At 44.7% G+C, this 22,083-nt stretch overlaps 1 protein-coding gene across 4 annotated transcripts in view; it reads left to right on the top strand.

The window, feature by feature from the left end:
• Positions 1 to 22,083, top strand: part of GFRA1 (GDNF family receptor alpha 1) — a 207,111-nt gene that overhangs the window by 162,572 nt on the left and 22,456 nt on the right. For all 4 annotated transcript variants that reach the window (XM_077126128.1, XM_077126129.1, XM_077126127.1 and 1 more), the window contains 3 exons: positions 7,000 to 7,109; positions 9,799 to 9,933; positions 13,635 to 13,816. In XM_077126128.1, coding sequence (XP_076982243.1) covers positions 7,000 to 7,109; positions 9,799 to 9,933; positions 13,635 to 13,816 — 427 coding nt within the window. The remainder of the gene's footprint in view (positions 1 to 6,999; positions 7,110 to 9,798; positions 9,934 to 13,634; positions 13,817 to 22,083) is intronic.

Raw genomic sequence — 22,083 nt, 5'->3', positions numbered from 1 at the left:
GATTTTTCAGGAGTAGGCATTGATCTCCCCTTGGCCAGAGAAGCCTTCTATCCCAAGGAACAAAAGTATTAGGAAAGGCTTCTTGGACCTTGTAGTGCTCTTTCCCAACAACATGTGGCTGCGGTCTGGCAAAGTCGCCTTGAAATGCATCAGTTGGACTTGGCCTTCATGATTCCACCGTGGGTGGGGACCTGTGTCAAAGGGCTGATGAACACAAGATGTGTGTGTGTGAACCTGCCCCAGAGTCTTTGCTCCAGAGCAGCCCTGCTGATGTACTTACTCCCATGCTCACTCCCAGCAAGGGAGGTGGGTGGTACCTGAGCTTTCTGAGGAGTCAGCTGAGACCCCCCAGTTCCCATGGGCAAATGCTGGGCCTTTATTTCCAGAATCCAGGATGCACTACACAAAAAACAATAACAACGCAAGGAAACAACTCCCTGCAAACTGTATTCTATGTACATTCTGATTTCCTGAAGGATGCTTTCCAGATGTGCTCTCCAGTGAGTAGGCTGTTGGAGAATAGGGGATAAAGTAATTTTCTAAAAACAGAGAAGATCTGTTTTGTGTCACTGTACCGAAAATTACCATTCCAGTGCTCTTGCCTTGTCATCCTGGGTCTAATATTAGCAGCATGTTTTTGAAATTTTTTTTGTATTCTGCATAAGAAATTAACAGTATTAACAAACCTAGTAATAATTCATTATTTAAAAAATATGTTATTTTCACCCAAGCCCCTGGAAAAAGGTAGTCTTTCTTCAAATGCCTTTATTCCACGAGCTCAGATGAATGAGAGGTTTCAAGTAATGCCATGGGATCCTGGTCTTGGAATTATCACATTTGTTTTGGTCAAAGTTGCTGCCTTCAATTACTACAGATGCAGCCGGTTCTGAGTATGCACTGTAACAGCCAGCAGAAGAGAGAATAAGACATATGTTTCTCTGTGTTGAGTTTGTTGTGTGTTTTTGCTGCAAGGGCTTAGCATTCTAATGAGTCCAGAATTGGAGAGAAAAGATAAAGGGATGGGAAGCAAAAAATATATCAGGCAATTGGTAGATTCTGGGTGAAAACCTTTATATAATGATCATTTAAGTCCCACTGCAGCCATTTAAAGCAACTGTAGGTAGCAGTGAGTCCCTTTTCCATGTAGAAAGACTGAGGGCTGGAAGAATTGAATAATCTGTTACAGTGTAAGAGTATAAAAGGCAGACCTGGGATTAGAGATGAAGTGCATCTCTCCCAAACACCTGCTCTTTCTTAGCTTCATACTTTGCTTAACTCTAACTGGCCCATAGAGAAACTTTTCAGACACTAAATCACTTGAAATGGTAACCAAGACTTTGAAGTTTTAATGTTCACATTGGGTTCAGAAAAAAATTACAGTTATTTCGTGTAACATGAGCAGTTTAATAAAAGGATCCTGCTGCAAGATTCTGGGTTTCTACTCACAGCGGTGGAGGGGTCCGAAAGACCTGTTCACAGAGGGAGCCTAATTCACTGATGAACTCACCACCCTCTGTTCAGAATCCATCATGCATCCTCTTGCTCCTTGGTGCTCCTGCATTGCATTCAGCATGCTCACTGCACATGTAAAGTCAATGGAACATAGGGAAGAAGCTTTGAAGAATATTCTCACCCACTGGTGGCAGGAAAAGCAATTATATACTTGATGATTTAAAGAAAATCTCAGGGAAACTAAAGTCAAAGACCTACGGACTTCTCCCCTCCAGGGCTCGTACAGGAGGTTGGCAATTCATCTCCCCATGCATGCCTCACACCACCACATGCCATGCGCCTGAGCGGGCGTTGAGCCTCTTTGGCCCTGGGTTTTCATATGTGTGAGATGAAGGAGTCCACCAGAAAACTCTTGTTCTCCAGCCTCAAAGAAACCACGTGCTCTGACACTAAAATCACGAGTACTGGAAGACTGGAGTCGTCATAGTAACAATGCTTTGAAAAGAAGCAGGTTTTTACTGAATAGTTCCGCAGGCTCCGTGGACTGCACAGACGGAAAGACAGGGAATCCGGGAGCTGAGGAGTTAAGCAACACGCTCAGGGACTCTGCTAATTAGTATCAGAGCCTGGATCTCAGTCAGGTCCCAAGTCCAGAGCTCAGTTCCACCAGCCGCATGGCTCTGCTCCATGAGATTTGTCCTGGAAAAACATTTAAAGGATTATGATAATCCAAAATGAGTTAAATGCTCATGACTAGTGTGTTCTTTACCTGCTTGCCATAAAACTGTTTTCCTAAAGCTGTTACAGAAAAGTTAGGTAAATGATCCCCCCACCCCCACCCCACTGTCAAAAGACCATCTGCTATTTAAGAAGACTTTGCTAGATTTTGTCATTATAATCATTTTTCTGTTTCCAGTTAGCAGCATGCTTACTTTAATGTGATATTTACTGCATAAACCACTGTTTTTCTCTTCAGCAGATTTCCTAAGGCCAACTTGGCACTTGCCTGCATTTTCCTCCTCTTTAAGGGGGGAAGATTGTCTCTTTTGGAGGGAAATACATTTCTACATTAGTGCCTATTCATTTCCTTTTCATTTTCTCAGAGAAAAACAATCAGGGTTCATCGTGACTGTAGTCATGGCGATTTCATATCTCCAGAAGAAATCCAATTGTGAGTTTCTCTGTTAATCCCATACTGGATGTTTAAGCGTTCTTGTTTGGATCACGGCAGGCCAGGCAAGGAAGCTGTTGAAATATGTTATAGCACGATTCGTAAGCCAGGGTGGGCAGGGGGACGTGTGTGCATTCTGAGCTGTCCTGGAATGCTGGTGTGGGACACGCCAGCCAGGCTGGGCAGAGAGGAGATGCTCAGGCAATAGATGGACAGACACAGCATACAGGGGACTTACAACCTTCCAGATTCATGGCTCCCCTTGGATACTGTGAACTCAGTACTTCTACTGCTGACCTCACTGTCTTTGCAAACCCGACCTCCCCTCTGCCTCCCACTGCAGCACCCTGTCTGCTGAGTTGCCCAAGCGCTGACTCTGTCCCTGCCTTTCTGCAGTCCCTATGTCCATTCCAACAGCACCCATTGCTCGGTGCACCCTCCTGTATTTCTCCCCTCCAAGCCCTTAGTGCTTTCCCCTGGCTTGCCTCCCCACTTTGGCCAGTGTCCTGCTTCAGTCCCTCTCCCCATTACTGCAAGAGCACAGAGATGGGAGCAGAGAGTAGGTCTTAAGCAGACCCTTGCTGAATAAATGAAAGACAGAAAGTCATCCCTCCATGCAGATCTGATCATGCTACCCCTCTGCTTAAAATCCTTTAGTGGCTCCCACTGCTTGTGGGATAAAATCCAAACTCCTGGGCATTCCAGGTTCTTCACAGTAGGACCTTTTTGCGCTTCACCAGCATCACCTCCTGTCACTTCCCATTTGAGTCGTGTAGCCCAGCCACCCCGAGTAGAGCAATGAGTTGTTTTCCAGTTGCCATATATTTTAAACATTGTGATTGAGAACAAGCAAAGTCTGGAGTTAGATTTAATAAGGTCACTTCTCAGCTCCACCAAAAAGCTCTGTGACCTGGAGGAAATTACTTAACCTCTCTGTGCCTCAGATTCTTCTTCCATAGAATGGGGCTAATACCATCACCTAGTCAGCGTGTTGTGAAGATTAAAGGTATAAATGCTTGTCAAGCACTCAAATCAGTGCTTGGCATGTCCACATAAATACTCTATGATGCTTCCTCCAGCATTATTATGAGCATGATTAGTTTATTATATGCTGCTTCCTTCCACCTAGAATACCCAGTCTCACTTTTACCTGATAAATCCTACCCATCTTTCAAGCGTCAGTCCCAATATCACAGCCTCTCTGAACCCACTAGGTCTTTAGTGGGGAGGTTAACAGCTTAAGTTGGGGAGTCCGAATGTATAGTTTTAAATTCTGGTTCCATTGCCCATGTACGCTGTCTAGGCTAACCTCGCTAAGCCTTGGTTTCCCCATCTGTGAAGTTAATAATAATACCTACCTCATTGGAATTGTCGGGAAAAACTATAAAGTGCTTGAAAACACACCTAACATATATAAAGCCTTAGTTCATGTTAGGTCTTTATTTTATTAGCAGCCTTTCTTACCTTTTATAATGAAATAGCCATGATACTATTATAATCTTTTTCCCTGTTTGTCTCTACTTCTAGACTGCAGGTTCCTCAAGTTCAGGGACAGGGTCTTACTCACTATTCTATCACAAGCACGTGGTGCATCTTCATTCAGTGGAATGGTCGAGGATTCAACTGCTTTGTCGTTACACGTAACCACTGGCACACATTAAGAGATTTTAGAGCATTGCGATGGTCAGACAAGTAGATGTTGACCAGGAAGAATCTTGGAGGAGGAGAGTACTGTTTCCTTTCTCTGAAAGGACTAAAGATGGTAGCTTAATTGACCCTACACCTTCTGTTTGGCACAGATGGGAGAGGAAGCCTGTCCCAGTGGGGCTGGGACTTAACTTCGGGCATATGCATTCTTCATCAATGGAGTCTATGAAATCCTGTGCCTTAAACAAGAGTGCGCTGGTAAATATTTAACAATTCATCCCCCAAGAGTGGCACACAGCCCTGATTTATAGCCTAGTGCTGATTTTCATGGTGTAAATACTCCCATCACCACCAATTTCAACTGACCCCTGGGATGTTAACCAACTCACAAAACTCCTGAAAATTTCCCAAATCAGCCAATAGTGACCTGGTCCCAGGACCCCCTGGTGGAAAGGTCTGACTTCAGTTTTTTTCCATCTGTAAAACGAGAATCCTGTACTGTGGCCAACCCATGTCCAAGCACAGATGTCAGGGGGAGGTGGATCAAATGTGAGAGAACCCCGGAAATGTGAGTGCTCTGGAGATAGCTCGTGGGCCCCGTCCGTACTTGTTCTGAAACCTGCTTCCCCTCCACTGGCCGCGGTCCTCGTCGGGTCCACATCTTTGCTGACGATCTCCTCGCAAATCGCAGCCTGTCGGGGTTCTGCTCGGAGCACTATATTTAGTTTCACCCTTCCAATCAGGGCTGCGTCTGCAGCAGACTGACTCAATTAGCCTTTCATTCCAGAGTCCAATTGTGAGTCAATTCTGAGGTTGTTAAGCAAAATGAGTCTGGTGGCATTAGCCTCACACTGAAGGACAGTAATCCGTGGCCCCGTGTTGTTCAGTTAATAATCTGCTCCAGAGACTGGGTGGAGGAGGAGACAGGAGACAATGCGAACTTTTTGGGGATAAGGGTGGGGTTCCCTGGGGCCGGGAGCGCGGGGCTGCCAGGCCAGGAAGCTGTTCAGCGGCCGTGTGCAAAACCGGAGCCCCAGCTGCCCGGGCCACGTCTGGCCTCTGCAAAATTAGAAGCGCAGTTACCCCAAGATCATTAACTTTCATGACTATGAAAATTAACACACGGTCCAAACTGGATGTGATTGGAGCCAGTTGAGTAAGCCTGAACTACCTTTAGGGATTTCCTCCCCCAAAATAAATCCTCTAACCAAGCTATAGAAAATGGCCAGATTTTATGCCGTCCAGTGTGTTCAATTAGAGGCGGGGAAGACCGGCAAGGCACGGGCTGTGGCCCACACATATGCGGGCACACACCTCGTGGAGGGGCTCTGCCAAGCCACTCAGCGTGGGCACGTGGCCCTGCCCTGGCGTTATAAAGGGCTTCTCTGCAGAGCATCAGGTGCTTTGCCAGGAAAATAAAGCAGACCTCCAGCACCTGCCTGGAGCATTCACGGTGATCCCGTCAGACACACGGGGCACACGGGGTGGGGGGGTTGGCACGCGGGGGCACCAGGCATCATCAGGCCTTTTAATCCCCCTTCAAGTTAAAATTGCAGTAAAGAGACGTGGAACGTGTCTTTATGATCCCCTCGCATCCTTCCCGCTCTGCTCCACCAAACCAAGCCTGTTTTCATCATAACGTGTGCTAAGTAAATACTAGTTTCTTGGGCAGAAAGAAGTAAAAACAGCACTGGGTATGTCAGCTGCCAACTCAGTGAGCTGAAGACAGGAGAACACTGGAACAACCTTCCATTGTCTCCCATAACTGCCAGATAATTTAAATTCCCTTGAAGTCCATTGTGCTCTTCACATAGAAACAGAGCCCATTGTCTGCTGAGATGACCTCAGAGGTGTTCAACACTCATTCAGAATTTCTCCCAACAATATCCTCTTCAGATTTAGAAACAGCCAGCTGGCCACAAAGAGCCCTCTTCCTCCCCAGAGCCCCGCGTATGCCGCCTCTCTCCATGTCTGGGTCTCTGCAGCCTCTGCTACCACCCAGGGTTTCTGGATGTTCTCGGCTGGAGAGTTCCCAGATTGTGGCAGACACTGCCCCCTCCGTCAGTGGACCCCATGGGCCTGTCCCCAACTACAGGCCCATCGCTGCCATCAGCAGTGGGGAACCCCACCCAGCGTGAGCGTTGCCGAGCCCTCCTGCCTTTCCCTTCCACCCTGGAAGGGTGAGCTCCTCGTTGTCACTTGAATGGAATAAATCACTGCCTCCTGGGCTGGTAGATGAGAGATGACTTCCAAGACAGATACACGTATTTTTAGAGCCAGTAGGGATTACAGGAACAGATGGGCTGTAGGATCTTATTTTGATGCCAGGGACATGTTTCTGAATAAAGTAAATATTTTCCCAGTATGGCTCTCCGGTGAGTGTGTGGAGAAGCTTCTTTCCTAAAGATTCAAATAAGTCTAGTCAGAAATAAATATTGAATGGAAACTTCAAAGCATCATGCTTTCTCCAGTTATAGGCCCTGAAGATTTCTCTCCAAATAAGCAGACACGCACAGGTGGGCAAGGGCTGGAGGGAGGCAACCACTGGGGAAGGGGAGGGGGTAATATAAGAAAGGATGCTAATATTTTAATATTTCATGTTTTCTTTCTCTTTTTTTTTTTTTTTTTTGGTGGAGAAAGGCATATCAACAAAGGAGTGAAGAAAATTACATCTGTCCAGGGCCTCAGGATGCTTTAAAACACATCTCTCCCCTTTCTTCATCTTGCAGATCTCGCCTTGCGGATTTTTTTACCAACTGCCAGCCAGAGTCAAGGTCTGTCAGCAGCTGTCTAAAGGAAAACTACGCTGACTGCCTCCTCGCCTACTCAGGGCTTATTGGTAAGATGGGGAAGAGAAATAGGGATGGGAGAAAAGTCTGGCTTACAAATACCCACGAACTTCCATTGCAACCTGCCAGATGTCTGTAAAAGTAAAAATCTCCCAGTAATCCTCTGAGCTGAAGTTTTCATGTTCGGTCCTTTAGGACTTGCCTGTTTTTTGTTTTCTTAAAAAAAAAATAAAAGGCTGACAGATGTGCAAAAGGCAAAGGCAGGGCGCAGTGGTTGTTAAAGAGCAGGAGGGCTGCAAGGGTGAAGACACGTGAAACATCTCGGAGAACTGACAGTGAAGAACGAAAGTAGGAAGAAGAGAGCAAGTCAAATCAAGTTAATTGAATTAGGGAACTTTGGAGAAAGAGGACTGGGAAGTCACTCAGTGTGGGGAAATCAAAAAGGCTGTTTCCCAGAAATGGCCCCATGGAAATAAAAAAACGAAATAGTGGGCTCCTTCTCTCCTTTAGTATTCCTGGTAATTCAACTCTGGGTGTGTGGGAGGGGGATTTAGGCTTAATTTTTTTTCCCCTAAAAACAGATGTAGCAGAAGCTTAATTTGCCAGTTTTCAAGACTTGAGGCTTTAGAAGAACAAAGTTCTGAGCATTCAAAACAAGAACAATTAAATAAGGTGCTAGTGAGTGGGAAGGGAGCCAGGAAAGAGAGGATTTTGTGCCCACAGATAGTGAAGCAGGCAGGAGAAAAGGCAGGGACTATACAAGACTTGGCTTTAAGGTTCCACCCCATTCAGCATTCCAGAAGGAACACGTAGCGAGGGTGGCAGGGGGGTGATGGAGTCGCGCTTGTCAGGAGCGGGATGGCTCTCCAGGCTGTGCGTTCCCACCAGTGTCTGTGTCAGCATCACACAAGTCACCAGACTTGGTGGCAGGAAGGACTTCTCAGCTGAGAATGACAAAGCAGGCTCGATCCTGTCTTATTGGAATTTTTTCAGCAGGACCCATTGAAAAAATCAGCAACATTTAGTGAAGGATATTGTAGGTCCCTGGTACACTTCTTACTCCACCTGTTTTGGAAGAGTACCTGTGTTCTCTTGGATAATACCTTTTACCAGTTATATGCCGTTCTCCTTGATATTTCCAATGACTTTCTTAAGTCAGTGCTCTAAATTTGCATTCACCCTTAAGTATGGTAAATTTTATTAGGGATGACTCAAGGATGGGATTACGGGCTTATGAAATAACACTGTGTGTTTGTTCTAATTGCAAAACTAATTAAGGCATGCTCATTGTAAAAGGTTAAAGAGAGGGGGGCAGCCAAGGAAATAAATCTTAAGGATCTACAACCCCCCACTCCTCAGATGCAACCATTTCTAACACTTTAGTTGGTGTCCTTCCAAGCATGCGTATCTAACAATGCCTCCACCACGCCTAGGCATGGTGTGAGGTTTGCTTAGACATGGCACACCCTTCATGCCTTAGGATTATGGAATCAAGGAAACTTGGTAGAGGCAGTGCAGTGTCCAACCCCTAATTTATTTCTCTCTTGGGTGTGGACCTCTCCCTCAGCACTGACACCTGGTCCTTGGAGTCTGACTTTCAGGGCCCAGCTTTTCCCTACCGCTTCCATAGGCCAGGATCCACTGTAGTGCCAGACATTCGGGGAGTGCTTAGTAGGCACATCCCTCCCTCCCCCCACCCCCACTTTGTGTTTGGGGTACCTGCTCCTTGGAAGACTTTTTGAAGCCAAGTTAGAGGCTCTCTCTGTGTTGTGGGATGGAGCTCTCATCCCAAGGTGTGATGGGGTATGTTTTGTTCATGTTAGTAAGCAATACAGGGCAAAAGAGATTTGCCCTTGACTCACAGGAGCTTACCATTTTTTTCCTGTTTGTACACCAAGTACACCTTGTGGACCACCTATTACTTCTTATAAAAAATGTATGAAAACAGAAGGCTGCTTGACATCAGTGGGCATTGCCTATGTGTGCCACCCAGGAGAAGACATTTGGTTTGTATAAATGTATTGTTTATTTGTGCCAGTAGAGAACTCGTCGGGAGAACCACAGATAACGGAAGTTGTAGGTGGGACAGACCATCAGGCATTTCTTTGAAGACTTTTGGGAATCCATTGACAAAATTACAGGAGCCATTGGCTTAGAGAATTTCCACTGTGTGTTTCCAATTCCTGCACAACTTGGAAACTTTATTTCGAGTCAGCCTAGAGGCTGGTGGGCAGGGTCCTTGCTATATATACTCAGGATGTGGGGTGGCCCATAAGGAGAGCTTCTAAACTTCCCTGTGTTATTCCAAGGAAGCCACTTTCTTCTGAAGAAAGTGGATTCAAAATCCTAAAAGGATTTTTTTTAAGATAAATAGATGTATCTATTTATGAAGATTAATGGCATTTTCAAGAAAAGGCAAAGCATCTGAAAACTCATGCATTCTAAATTAATTCTCTCTTACTCCATGCCATCCCCACCACTTGTGCAGGAAAAAAATATCCTGAGTGCAACCCAAGGAGTCACGTTATAATTTTTAAAGTAAATGTGTAAAATATGTTATATGCTCGAGATAAATTGCCAAGAAAACACACTGCTGAACATACTTTCTCAGTCAGCAAATACGGTGTTTGTAATTACCCGTGGTACGTGCGCCATCAGAGGAGCATTTGTTTCTTTACAGGCTCCAGGAAAGTTCCTATCATCACACAAAGCTGAAATGCCTTGCTTTCATTCTTCTAGGTACAGTCATGACCCCCAACTACATAGACTCCAGTAGCCTCAGTGTCGCCCCCTGGTGTGACTGCAGCAACAGCGGCAATGACCTGGAAGACTGCTGGAAATTTTTGAATTTCTTCAAGGACAATACGTGTCTTAGTGAGTTGTTTAAAAGCAGTTCCCGCCCCACCCCCACCCCCGTATTCCAGCTGTACCTTCTTGTTTCCTGGGTCCACTTATTCCATCCATCTCTTGTGATGCCTTTTTTCCTGAGCACTGGTGATGAATCCAGCTCCTTTTTCGCCACACTGGGGAATGAAGCAGAGGACAGGGCAAGTGGTGGACTGGGTGCTGCCAAGACTGTGAATTCAGAGGCCTGGGAGAGCAGGAGATTCATGTAACTGAGGGTCCATTATGTGGAAAAGAGCTCTCCTACCCACAGATCAAATTTTGATCTTGGCAAACAGAAGAGAGTCCATTCCAAAGGTTCTTAAAACCTGCGTGGAATATACAATGCGAGAAGTTCAGACAAATTAGATGAAGATAGGCCTCCTGGGACTCTCAGAGAAATTAGAATGTTCACATCAGTAGCCTCTTGGATGCTCTGGGTTGGCTCAGAGGAGAAGCAATAATTCTTGAGTGGGATAAGCTGGCGACACAGCCAACAGGCTCAGGACACTGGTTCTCTCGGGAGATGCGTTGAGCAGTGTGGGGCCCCGGCTTGGAAACAGTACTGTTTATTCTTGCAGTGTCCTTTAGGCAATTTGAAATGTTTTTTTTTCCCAAAGGGAGGAGGACAGAGAGAAATGTATGGATGTGAACAATGGGTTTTAATCAAACTCCAGATGTGCCATGCCAGGTCTCCCTCTAACCACCAAGATAAGTGTGCTCTATTTCATCATCCAGCTGCGACATTTCAGTCTCTGCACTCACATACTATAGCAGCTACCATTTATTGAGTGCCTCCTGTGTGCTCACATTCACTCTGCAGAGAGTGTACTGTATGCAGTATTCACTTAGTAGGATGTGTGCCAGGACACTTGGAGATGCAGGCATTCACATAGACCATTGTGCCAGTTAGGAAACAAAGCCCAAATTCCTTCTCCAGCAGCATCTTGTTTCCTGAGGGCTTTTGTTTCATGCCTGATATAGGCCAGGACATCAGGGACCAGGTATGACTTCCTGGTGGGAGATGTGGATCAAGTTTCTAGGAATCGAAGTTCAGCCACCCCTCTGAGAGCACCGTTCTCAAGTGAAAGTTTCTCCATGATGTTTTGTTCTGTGGTAGCTAACGGTTCACCATGTATGCGTAGAAAACCTTTTACCCTTGTAAATCCCCCTCATTATTTTCTTTGTTGGAAAGAAAAATTGAACTCACTGTTCATTAGGTATTTGAGATAATGTGACTGGAATCAATCGCTTTGGCCAGCTTGTTTTTTGGAACGTTATGTGTGAAACTCAGACTCATCATACTAGACTCGAGTGTGGAGGCATCCACCAAGATACAGGGGTGAGGCTAAAGCCAAGAACTGCACCTTGGACCTTCTGTTAAAAGACAAAACATCAGGGAATAACAGGGATGTAAAGAACTTGTACACAGCAACAACAAAGCATTACTAAAAGAAATCAAAGAAAAAAAAGACAAAACAAAATAATGTGGTCCTTCTTTTCCACATCCTGCACATTCTGGTGGAATACAAATTTTAATGAAGATAGAGCAATGACTCTAGAGGTCAGTGTGAGAAAGGATTGAACTCATGCTGGCTGGAAAACCTTTCCTTCATGAGGAATTAAAGTTGTCCCTGCTTAATAACGTTTTGGTGAAGGGGAGAATAGTCTGGTATCTTATTGCTAATGACTTTTCAATAAAAATAAATGCATTTGGTCTGCAACAGGGGCCAAAGGCAGCCAGAATTTTTCACCGTCATTCCATTTGTACTTTCATTAGAAGGCATAAAGCATACCAAAGACAAGGGGCTATAAATTCAGTCTCTTGCAAGAGAACCTCGAGTGGAAGGAATTTGAATTTGTGGATCCCAACTCAAATGCAGTAACCCAATTTTACTCCCTCCAGATTAAGCCGAATGTCTTCCTAATTCCCCTGTCGTCAACACAACTTCAACCAATTGTTTACTCCTGGTTATTGGGTAGGAAACGATTTAACACCAAGTGAATGACAGATAGAAGGGGAAAAGAGGAGAATGAGCTGAGGAGGAGGGCAGGTGTCAGTTGCTGTTGGTCAGATTCTGTATTCAGATGTCACCTTCCTGGGAAAGCTTCCCCTAATCACTTTATCTAAATTGCAACTCCACTTGCAATCCCCAAGCCCCACCTTGCTTCATTTTTCTCCAAGGCATGTCTCACCACCTAATACATTATGTTTTACTTATTTGCTCCCCAAACAGAGTGTGTCCTCCCTGAGGGCAGGCATTTTTGTCTTTTGCATTTGTTGTTGTTCAGCCCAGGGAGAAAGGCATGGCACGTAGTAGGTGTTCTGTTGACATAGGAATGAATGAATGAATGAAGTGGACAAATGAAGCAAACTCCCCAAGTGGCAGAGCAAACACACTAGGAAAACACATAGTTTTAATAAATGTCAAGTCTCCTGAATCTACTTGTCTTAAGAAAAAGGAAGGCTTTATTTTTGTTCTGGATTCATTTAAGGAAACTGGTCTGCTGCGTACCTCTTTCTTTACATCTCACCTACCCTCTAAGCCATGTAACATGGCTAGGAGCATTTATATTAATTTGCAGCCGTTTCTTGCATCCTAAAAGAAAGTGTCATTTCTGAAAACAAGCTTCCAATTTGCTAGACCTTAAAGGATAACAATTTTAGGGCAAAATATCACTTCTAAGAGGAAGATTAGGCTTAAATTATTCTGTTTTGCATATCGAAAAAGGCCAGCTAAGAGTCATATATTAACAATTTGCACATTCAGGTTCCACACGGAGGACTTTGATTTCTTATACAATGAATATGAAATAAAAAATTCCTAAATCCAGGCCAAATCCCTGAAGACCTGATTAAAAACTGTTTTTTATTCATTTGGGGGAGGGGAACAACACACAACCAATTTACTCTTGCCATAAAAACAATCTAATCCCATGAAATTGTAATACGCTTTTAGAGTTCTACATTTTAGACTTTTCATTTAAGCAGGACTGCTCCTACCAAATTATTCAGAGTTTGTTTGGAGGACTGGAACAGAAAGAGGAAAAATAATCTTACTTAAACTCGCACTGTATACTGATGAGGTTTGAGGTAGATTTTTCTTCTAAAGAAACTGGTTGCATTTGTACTTGGAGCAAAGTCTTAACATACAGTAGGTACTCTTTTGTAGTAAATCACAGTTTTCGCTGTTTTATTTTACTGCCTGCCAAATTAGGTGAATCGTCTCAGTCTCATAATTAGGGATGTTGTCCTTGAAAAAAGAAACCCCAATTAGTTTTGCTTTTAGTGTGGAATTTTGACAGTGCACAAGGATTTTCTTGGAAGATGGGATAGTAAATATGGTTCTGAGTAGTGGGTCTGAGGCTGAGTTTCAAAAGGCTGGACTGGATGAGTATTTCAGGGGAAGGAGCTAACCGCACCTGGCACATAATTGGAACACAATGAATAGTTGTTGCATCTGGAGCATAGCTAAGTGTCCAGCTCAGGGTTTAACCAAAGAATTGAATTTTGATCACCTGACCCAGGGGCTGGCCCTCAGCAAGTGTAGGGTGGATGGATGGATGAATTTTATTCAGAGAAGTCCAGGGCTATAATCAGAATTTCTAATGTGTCTCTCTGGCTGTGTGTATCCTGTCTGTTACATTTGCTGCTTGACTTTGAAATTGGATTTCCTCCTGTTTTACTGCAGAAAATGCAATTCAAGCCTTCGGCAATGGCTCCGACGTGACTGTGTGGCAGCCAGCCCTCCCAGTGCAGACCACCACTGCCACCACCACCGCCGCCTTCCGGATCAAGAACAAGCCCCTGGAGCCAGCAGGGTCTGAGAATGAAATCCCCACTCATGTTTTACCGCCTTGTGCAAATTTACAGGTAAGAGCCTGGTCTGTCCTTGTTGGAGCTCACTTCTGGAGAAGAGCACTGACCCATCGTCCAGTCTGTGCTTACAGGTAGATGTGAATGCTGCTCTAGTTTAAATCCTAAAACTCCATTTTAAATATAATATGGAAGCTGTGAAGTGCCCTAGAATGAGGAGAAAGATAGACTTTGGAACCTGACCTTTCCATTTACTGGGGGTCCAACTGTGAGATCAAGTTACCTGATGTTTGTGGCCTTGGTTTCTTCACCTGTAAAATGAGAAGTCTGGGCAGATGAACTCTTTAAGTTGTTTTTTTTACCCATTGGAGTGGCAGGGATGGGTTGGCTTTTCATGTATTATACTCATTCTGTGTTCTCTATAAAGCAGCAATGCATTTAAGAGAGAGGCACTCATGGGTTTGTCACCATCAATGCCATTTAAACATAAAGAGGAATATCTAAGTGTTCCTAAAGGTAAACCAGAGATGGCATTGCACATTAAATGCGAACTCACATTAAAGTCCCTGATGGATCCATTCTTCAGGGAGGAAAAGCAAATGTTCCCGGGAAGTAAGTAGAGCCAGGAGGAGCTGTGTTTTCTTGGAAAACCCCTCACACAAATACAGTCCAGAGAGAATGGCCAAGAAACTTCTTTGGGTTAAACTGGGTCTCTAAGGGAATCGCAACATGTAAATGGTGTAAAAAGCAGAGTGTTTATACTGCCTAATTACTTAATTTTTCATAGTAATGTGTATTCCATTATTTGGCAAAGCAATATATATTTGTACGTTCATGCTTTACGTCTTTGGATAGCATCTTTCTGATAGCTACGAGAGAGATACTATTATAATAGCATTGTCAGCCTCATGTTACCTTTGAGGAAACAGACTCAGAGAGGTAGCAGTGTTGCTGGAAGCTGCAGGGCAAGTGAGTCACAGAAACGGGGCTGGGAGTCCAGGAGCCTCCTTCTTTTCACGGTTATTCCTGAATCTGCTGGGCACTGGTGTCCACATGGTGACTTCTGCCTCCCACGATGCTGGGGCAGGGGACATTGCATGACCCATGTGCCATGCACATGCCTGATTCTTCACACGTGTTGCTGGAGTCCATCTTCCCACCCTCCACTGCTTCTTAAGATCAGCTTCACAAGCAGGCTCACCGGAAGCCTTCTGTGCCCCAATACCGACCTGACCCACGCTGACTTTGTTTCCCGGAAATTGTTGGGGCGGTTTGTCTACCCGTTCCAAATTGCTTGATAGCTTCTCACTCCCAATGTGTCACCTCTTCTTTTTGGATAGTCTGCATGCCATCCATCTGAGTTGTGGTCTCTGTCCTCTGTTCTTCTGAGCTTCCACACTCCAGCACTCACCCTTAGACAGACACACACTAAGGAGAAGGCAAATAGGGGAACAACACAGCCTGAGGTTGGCTAGATGTTCTTCATATATCAGAAGCACTTCCTGAGCACTTGCCATCTCCAAAGTGCTTTGCCAAGAATGTTAAAACTAGGAAGAGACTTGAGGAATCCCATGGCACCTAACTGTTCTATATTGTAGCAGGTCTCTGAGGTTCAGAGAGGGGAACTAATTTACCCAATATTTCTAGCCAGTTAGAGGTGGATCTAGAAGTAGACACAGCACCAGGGGGTCATCTTCATCTCGGGTAAGTATTTGCTCAGTGTCCTGCTGCCTCTTAGGCCAGCCTTCTGTTCTTTTTGGGTCCACTCAGATTCCCATGGCAGGAAAGACAAGAGGCCAGATGCGGAAGGGGAACCTGTTATCATAAGATGATAACAGCAGATGACTGGTGATTCCTGGCAAGTGGGAAAAATGAGCTCTGGCTGCAGAAAAAAAAGGTTCTTTTTGGCACTTGTTTAAGTACACAGAAAGAAGGTAACTGCAGAGCCAACATTCAGCCATTTATTAAGTCCCTTCTGAGTTCTGGAAATTTTGTGGAGTTGAGCATTCAAAAATGAATTCTCGGTTCATGCACTTCCCCCTCCAAAGCAAACAAACAAACAAATGAAACGAACAAACAAATAACAAATGGCGTTGCAATAATAAGATACTTACATGGAAAAACAGTGAAATGTGACCCTGCCATACAGCATACAAAAAAAAAAGAAAAGAATTCTCTCAAGAATTTCAGATATAGTTGCTAAGATGCAGGTTGACAACATTTTTGAAAGATTGAACTAATAAGTTAATAGATGAGACCTTGTCATTGGAATAGCCATTATTGGAAACAGCACAGAATTAGAATATCACCCCATGAGCAGAAGGGGTATCTTAAAGCCATCATGAGGCATTTCCCCCAGCTCGATTGCAGCGCCTGACTTTGGCTTCCAGTGACAAAATGCATGGCTCAGCCACACAGGTAACCAGTATTTTGCCTCCAATACAAGACTGCCCCACCACCCCTCCCTCAAGAAGGACTCAGAGTACCCCTGAAGGATTGCCCTACAGATGTCAGGAGCTCTGTTCCCAAGAACCAGCACTTTTCCTTCCCCCAATGATAGGAAGACTACTTCATAAACAGAGGGACAAAAGTCAAATGAAAGTGTGATATTCACCTGAGGTTGGCCATTTAACTTCTGGGCAGAGGACAAGTGGAGGTGCAGGCCTGCTGAGCATGAGGGACAGCCATGCCTCTCTTGCCTGTGATACAAATAAACACACACACACACACACACAATGACCCATGTTCCTTGGAGCTGAACAGCATCTCCCTTCCAGGAAGTTCTTCAGGGTTCCACAAAGCTTTACCTTTGCTCCTAAGGTAATCACCTCCTTGAGCCATTTTCGTGCACATGAGGCAGGAGGAAAGGGCAGGGGCATTGGGCTCAAGCCCTGGCTGTGCCTCAGCAGTGTGGGGGCCTTGGAAAGTATACTAACCTCTTCAAGGCCTGGCTTTCTCATCTACAAAACACGAGCAGGTAGAGCTTGGAGGACTTTATGGGACGATACTTTTCAAGTACTTGATGAAGAGTGAATGCTCTAGAATGAGACTTTAAAATGTCATCTGTGGAGCCCAATTCAAAATTTGCTGGCCTGTTGGTTGTTTACAGCAGATGGCTGGTAGCAAGGTGGCTTACTTGGGAGAAGATGTTGGGGCTTACTAAGGAACACTGATGTGAGTTAGCACCAATAAGTGTATAGTGCAATATATTTTTCAAGACATTCCCATACTTTGTCCCCTTTACTCCTCCCCATGGGTCAGGCGTGGTAGACCTCCTTCCCTTTTACAGGTGAGGCAATGGAAGCAGGGAGAGCTAGTGACTTAATGGAATCACCCAGTAATTGTCGGATGGGCTGGGATCTCTGATTCCAAGTCCATTGTATTTTTGCCTCGTGCCATGATCCTTGCACAGCCTAAGCTCCTTGTTTGAGTTAGGAATGCACCTAGAGAAGGAAACAGAGAATAGAAAAGGTAGAAAGGAGGAGCTGGTTTTGGGAGGATCAGATGTCCTCAATTTTCCTGAAGGTCAATGATGTGAATGAAGGGGGCACATAAAAATGCTCACCACTTTACACTGCTTTTCTCATGCCTTCATTCCAGGATGCTAGCTATAGAGGAAAGACTGATACTTTGCCAGTAAAACTTTTTGCAGCTTGGCAGTCTTTTTACAGGTCATCCTGTATTAAGAATGGTTGGAAGCATCACTTGAGGCCAAAGTATTGGGGGAGACAAAGGTGCGATGAACAAAGGGCATTTCCCCTGAGAACTTGGTCCCTCATGCTGATTTAGGATGCCTGCCTCTGCCCCCAGAGACTCATTCTCTCTCCATCTGTCCTTCCTTTGCCTGCCTGGCTGTCTCCAGATGAATTACATTTGCCAGGGGGTCCTAGAAATATCTTAGAATGGCGTTTGTCCCAGCCATGTGTGTCATTACTCAGAATAGAACTGACTGAAATCAGCATGGGATCCATTGGTAACAGATTTGGAGAAAGTTAGCTATCGTTGGCAGCTCTAAAGTTCACTTCCCTCGAGAAGCACCCTCCTGCAATATTTTAAAATATACAATAATATGAGAAAATTCTCAGGGACTTGCAGTTTCTGTATTAACATTTGAGAAAGATTTCCCCTTTGGAAGGGAAGAGATTAAGAACAAACATTTTTAAAAGTCTGCTCAGTTATGTTTGGGGAAATGGGCAGCTGTGGGTGTGGGGCCTCTAGAGCTCATCTATGGTTCCTCTGAGAGGACTCTGCTTTTAAAAAAGGAAAATTGATTGATTAGTATAAAATGTCATAGAAATGTCCAAGTGCTATAACCCCCTGAGGTGATAAAATACAGGGTTTTGCGTAGCCTGCCAAGCTCCCATGTCAGGATTAATTGGCAGTCCCATCAGTAACAAGCATGACGCAGGCAGTGCTGTTGTTGGCACATTCCCTTGGCTTGTACAAAGTGGCCACACGAAAAACAAAGAAACATTAATAATTCTACCAATTACTTCATCTTCTGTACACTTGAGTGTTCTGGTAGCTGGAAAAAGCTCAGGATATTTAAACAAAACAGACTGTATTTGTCGCTTATTTAAAGTAAATATCTTTGGGAGATGTAAGTGTTTGAAACGTTTCTATTTTGCATCATTGTGCATTACTTAACTCTGGTGGCTTAAAGTGAAGTCCTCTTAATGTGGTTTTGGTAGACCTCTGATTTTTGTGGCTAAATAGGGTAGTAGTGATTGAGAAGCAATGTTCAGAAGCCCCTGAGAAGGTTTCACTATCTCTTCCCCCTCCCCTGAAAGTGATGTGATGGCAGATGGAAAGGAGAAAGTCTGATGGGTCCGGAGGCGCATGTTCAGAGTCCAATGGGATGGGTGTTGGAACTGCCATGGGCAGTTCCTGGGAGCTCTCATGGATGGTGCAGGTTTTATCCACAGGCGTTCCAAGTCAGGTTTTATGAGCCAGAAAGCATATCTCTGGGTGGGACATGGGGAGGCCAGCAGTTGTAGATCTCAGCTTCAAGACTCTTCTCTTCACCCTAATGGAACTTTTAAGGGCATTCTGGAAGGGAACTATCAAAGCAGCTTGTCAGTCATAAAATGGATGTTAGCTTTTGTGAGAATGCTTATTTCTAAAATCAGCAATGGAGAGGCCCACTGTGTCCCATCCCCCCAAATCAAATCATCTCCTTAGGTCGTCAGACTGCCCTCGCCCTGAGGGGTGCACCCAGGTTCAGACATGCCACTGGGGACCCTGCTGGTCTCTCTATGGGCAGTAGAGGTAGAGGCTGTGGGTGGGCACCTTGCCTGGAACTAAGAACCTGTAACATACACAGGCTTTCAGTCTAAGGTCATGCCTTCCTGGACTCTCAGGAAAGCCTCAATATTTCCTTCTCTTTCCAGAGAACAGTTTGGCACTTGTAAGATGTAGCACAAAGTCTACAGATTGATGGGGAAGCAGGGGACAGGGATTGGACAGGATTTGCCCATCTCTAACACCACCTCATAATCCATTTAAACCCTGCATATTACGCATTCAAATATTGAAAATAATTGATATCCCACCCTTGGCTTCCCATCAGGAACAATGGCATCCCATTCCTTTTACTCTTTCCCTTCCTGCCGAGATACCTCTTCAGACCCAAAAGTCCATGTGTACCTAATAGGGCCAGACCGGAAACAATTTTGTAATTCCTCCTGAGAGCCAACCCCCCAAAGTCTAGATGTGGCAGGAAGGCAATTACCCGACCCTGCTAAATATCCAGGACTCTGCTGGCTGTGACCAAGTGAAAATTGTAAGTGTTGAGTTTTAAAAGGAAAGCTGCCAATGGGTGTTCTGTAAATCATTTGTGCCAGCAGACTGACCCCATTATGTCAGCTAATCCTGGAAATACAGGAGGTAAATTTAAATCTTCTAGCATGAAGCACTTAATCAATATTCTAAATGTTTTTCTTGCAATTTATGCTAGCAGAGCAACGGGGTGCATTGGCGTCCCGTTAATCTTCCACCAGAGAAGAGGTACTTGAGAGTAAGTCAGGCCAGGGTGGTGGGGATTTTGCACAGGATGACTTGTGGGAGGACAGGTCCTGGGAAGGTGAGATTGAGAGGAAGAGGTGCCTCACTTCCTGTGCACACCCAGCCCTCCCAGGGGGAGTGTGGCTACCCCAAGGGCACTTCCTAAGACTTCTTTTTAAACCTATGGTTGATGGCTGAGGACTTGGCTTGCTGGGAAGAGCACAAGCTTTGGAGTTAGTTGGACCCAAGTGAAAATCTTGACTGACTACCTATTGCTCTGTGATCTGGGCATGTTTCCTACCCTCTCTGAACCTCTGCTGTAATATCCCAGAGATCTCCTGGGTGTGTTGTGAGGATTAAAGGGTTAATGCTGTTACATACAATGACTGGTTAACCCTTAGCACTTACTCAGGAAGTGGCTGCCACTATGTCATGGTTGGTGAGTTGTGGTGGCGTTAGAGCTCCAACTCTGGACACTGAGGCTTTAAAGGGGGGTGCTGCTTCCAGGGACTAGGGGTCAATGGGAGAAGATAGCTGGGGCTCTCTGAGTCTGGGTTTTTTTTTTTTTAACAGGGGCAGGCACCGGGAATCGAACCGGGTCCTCTGGCATGGCAGGCGAGCATTCTTGCCTGCTGAGCCACCGTGGCCCACCCTCTGGATTTTTTAATACGTAAGAAGGGCTTAAACCAAATGATATCCATCCAGTTCTATGATGTGGTCACTGTAGAAAGTCCCAAGGAAGTAAGATAGGGTAGAATGCCCTCTGTCTGACCACCAAGCTAGGAAGGAAGGGAAACCAAAAGGAGAAAAGGAAAAAAAAAAAAAAAAAAGAACAGACTTTTAGGGCTTCAAACTGTTCCAAATCCCACTTCTCTGTGAGGGCTTCATCCTAACCATTTCCTGTGTGGAGCTGCGACTTGCAGCCAAACAGTAGTCAGATCTCGGTCCAGCCTGGTTACCAGAGTGGGACAGTTTGCCAGGGGACATGGCCACATCTCTTTAACCAGTGCAGGTACTGGGAAGAGGTAACACATATGTAAATGGGAAAAGACTCTGCAGATGTTTGCAGAACACATGATGTTTGAGAGCTAGCCTTGCCCGTTTCACAGACCAGGACTTGGCTTACCTGCACTCCTCTTATACTGTTATCTAGTTAATACTTTTCTTTAAACTCAAGTTCTGTATGCACTTATGTATATATAATTGCCTTTTAAACTCATCCCAAGTTGTTAATCATGTATGTGAAATCATGGGTGCAGTGTGCTAGCTCTCTGTATGTTAAAATCATAGTATAAATATTAAAATTAAAACAGCAGAAAACTTTGTATGCAACCTAAAATCATTTCCTATACCACCAGTAGTCCCCAGACCTTACTTTAGGAAACATTATAAAAATCTAATCATGTGGCAGAACCTAGAACTAATTGCTTTGATAACCTGTGTCACCTCTGCTCTTTATGATTCGGCATTAATAAAGTATGCTTGCATAGAATGCTTCCCATGAGCCAAGCACTGTTTTAAGCACATTATATATGTTAACTCATTGAATCCTCACAATAACCTCATGAAGGTAGTACTGTTATTATTCTCATTTTTCAGATAAGAAACCTGAGAAATGAAGAGGCTTGATCAGGAGAGGAGAAATAGCAAAGTAGGCTTTTCTTTTCCTTTCCTGTATGGGATTTAAGTGGCTGCATTGTATTACCTAAACCAGAGAACTTTAACAATTTTGTTCTGGGTTACAGTTTTCATCACCATAAATTAAATCAGCCCCTAAGTTCTTGTTGAACACCTGGCCGACATTCACCTGGTGGTTCATAAACCAACAAAAAGAAAGGTCCAAATGCCTTTTCTCAGTTGGTTGTTTGGAAATGCAATTTTATTCCTAGGGACTCACTGTGAAACTTCCTATAAGGAAACCAGAGTTGAAATTTTGAGCATGGGCTCACATCACCACTTACCAGCCATGACTCCTTTGGCAAATTACTTATCTTCTCTGCCTCAGTTTCCTCATCTGAAATAAAGTGCTGACAGCGGCAGAGCCTTGTGGGGTTATTATGAAGGTTCTGCATGTAAAGCCCTTAGAGCAGTGCCCCACAGAGATGGCAGTGTGTAAGGTGTTACTTAGTCTTATGTTTCAGTGGCTTTGGCACTTGATGAGCACTGGCCCCTGTGCTCACCTTCAGTAATAGGAAGGTCCTCAGAGGAATCAGGTTGAGCGATACATTGCATTGGGTCCTGCTTCCTGCAGCTTTTCTGGTCTTGGTGGCCTGTGGAGTTTTGCATGTGTAGAGTAGACTCCTTAATGGGTGAAAATGCGA

This window comes from Tamandua tetradactyla, chromosome 13 (genome assembly GCF_023851605.1).
Source record: "Tamandua tetradactyla isolate mTamTet1 chromosome 13, mTamTet1.pri, whole genome shotgun sequence".
NCBI classification, from domain to species: Eukaryota; Metazoa; Chordata; class Mammalia; order Pilosa; family Myrmecophagidae; genus Tamandua; species Tamandua tetradactyla.
The sequence above is the reverse complement of the archived record's forward strand: the minus strand, read 5'-3'. Positions and strand labels throughout refer to the sequence as shown.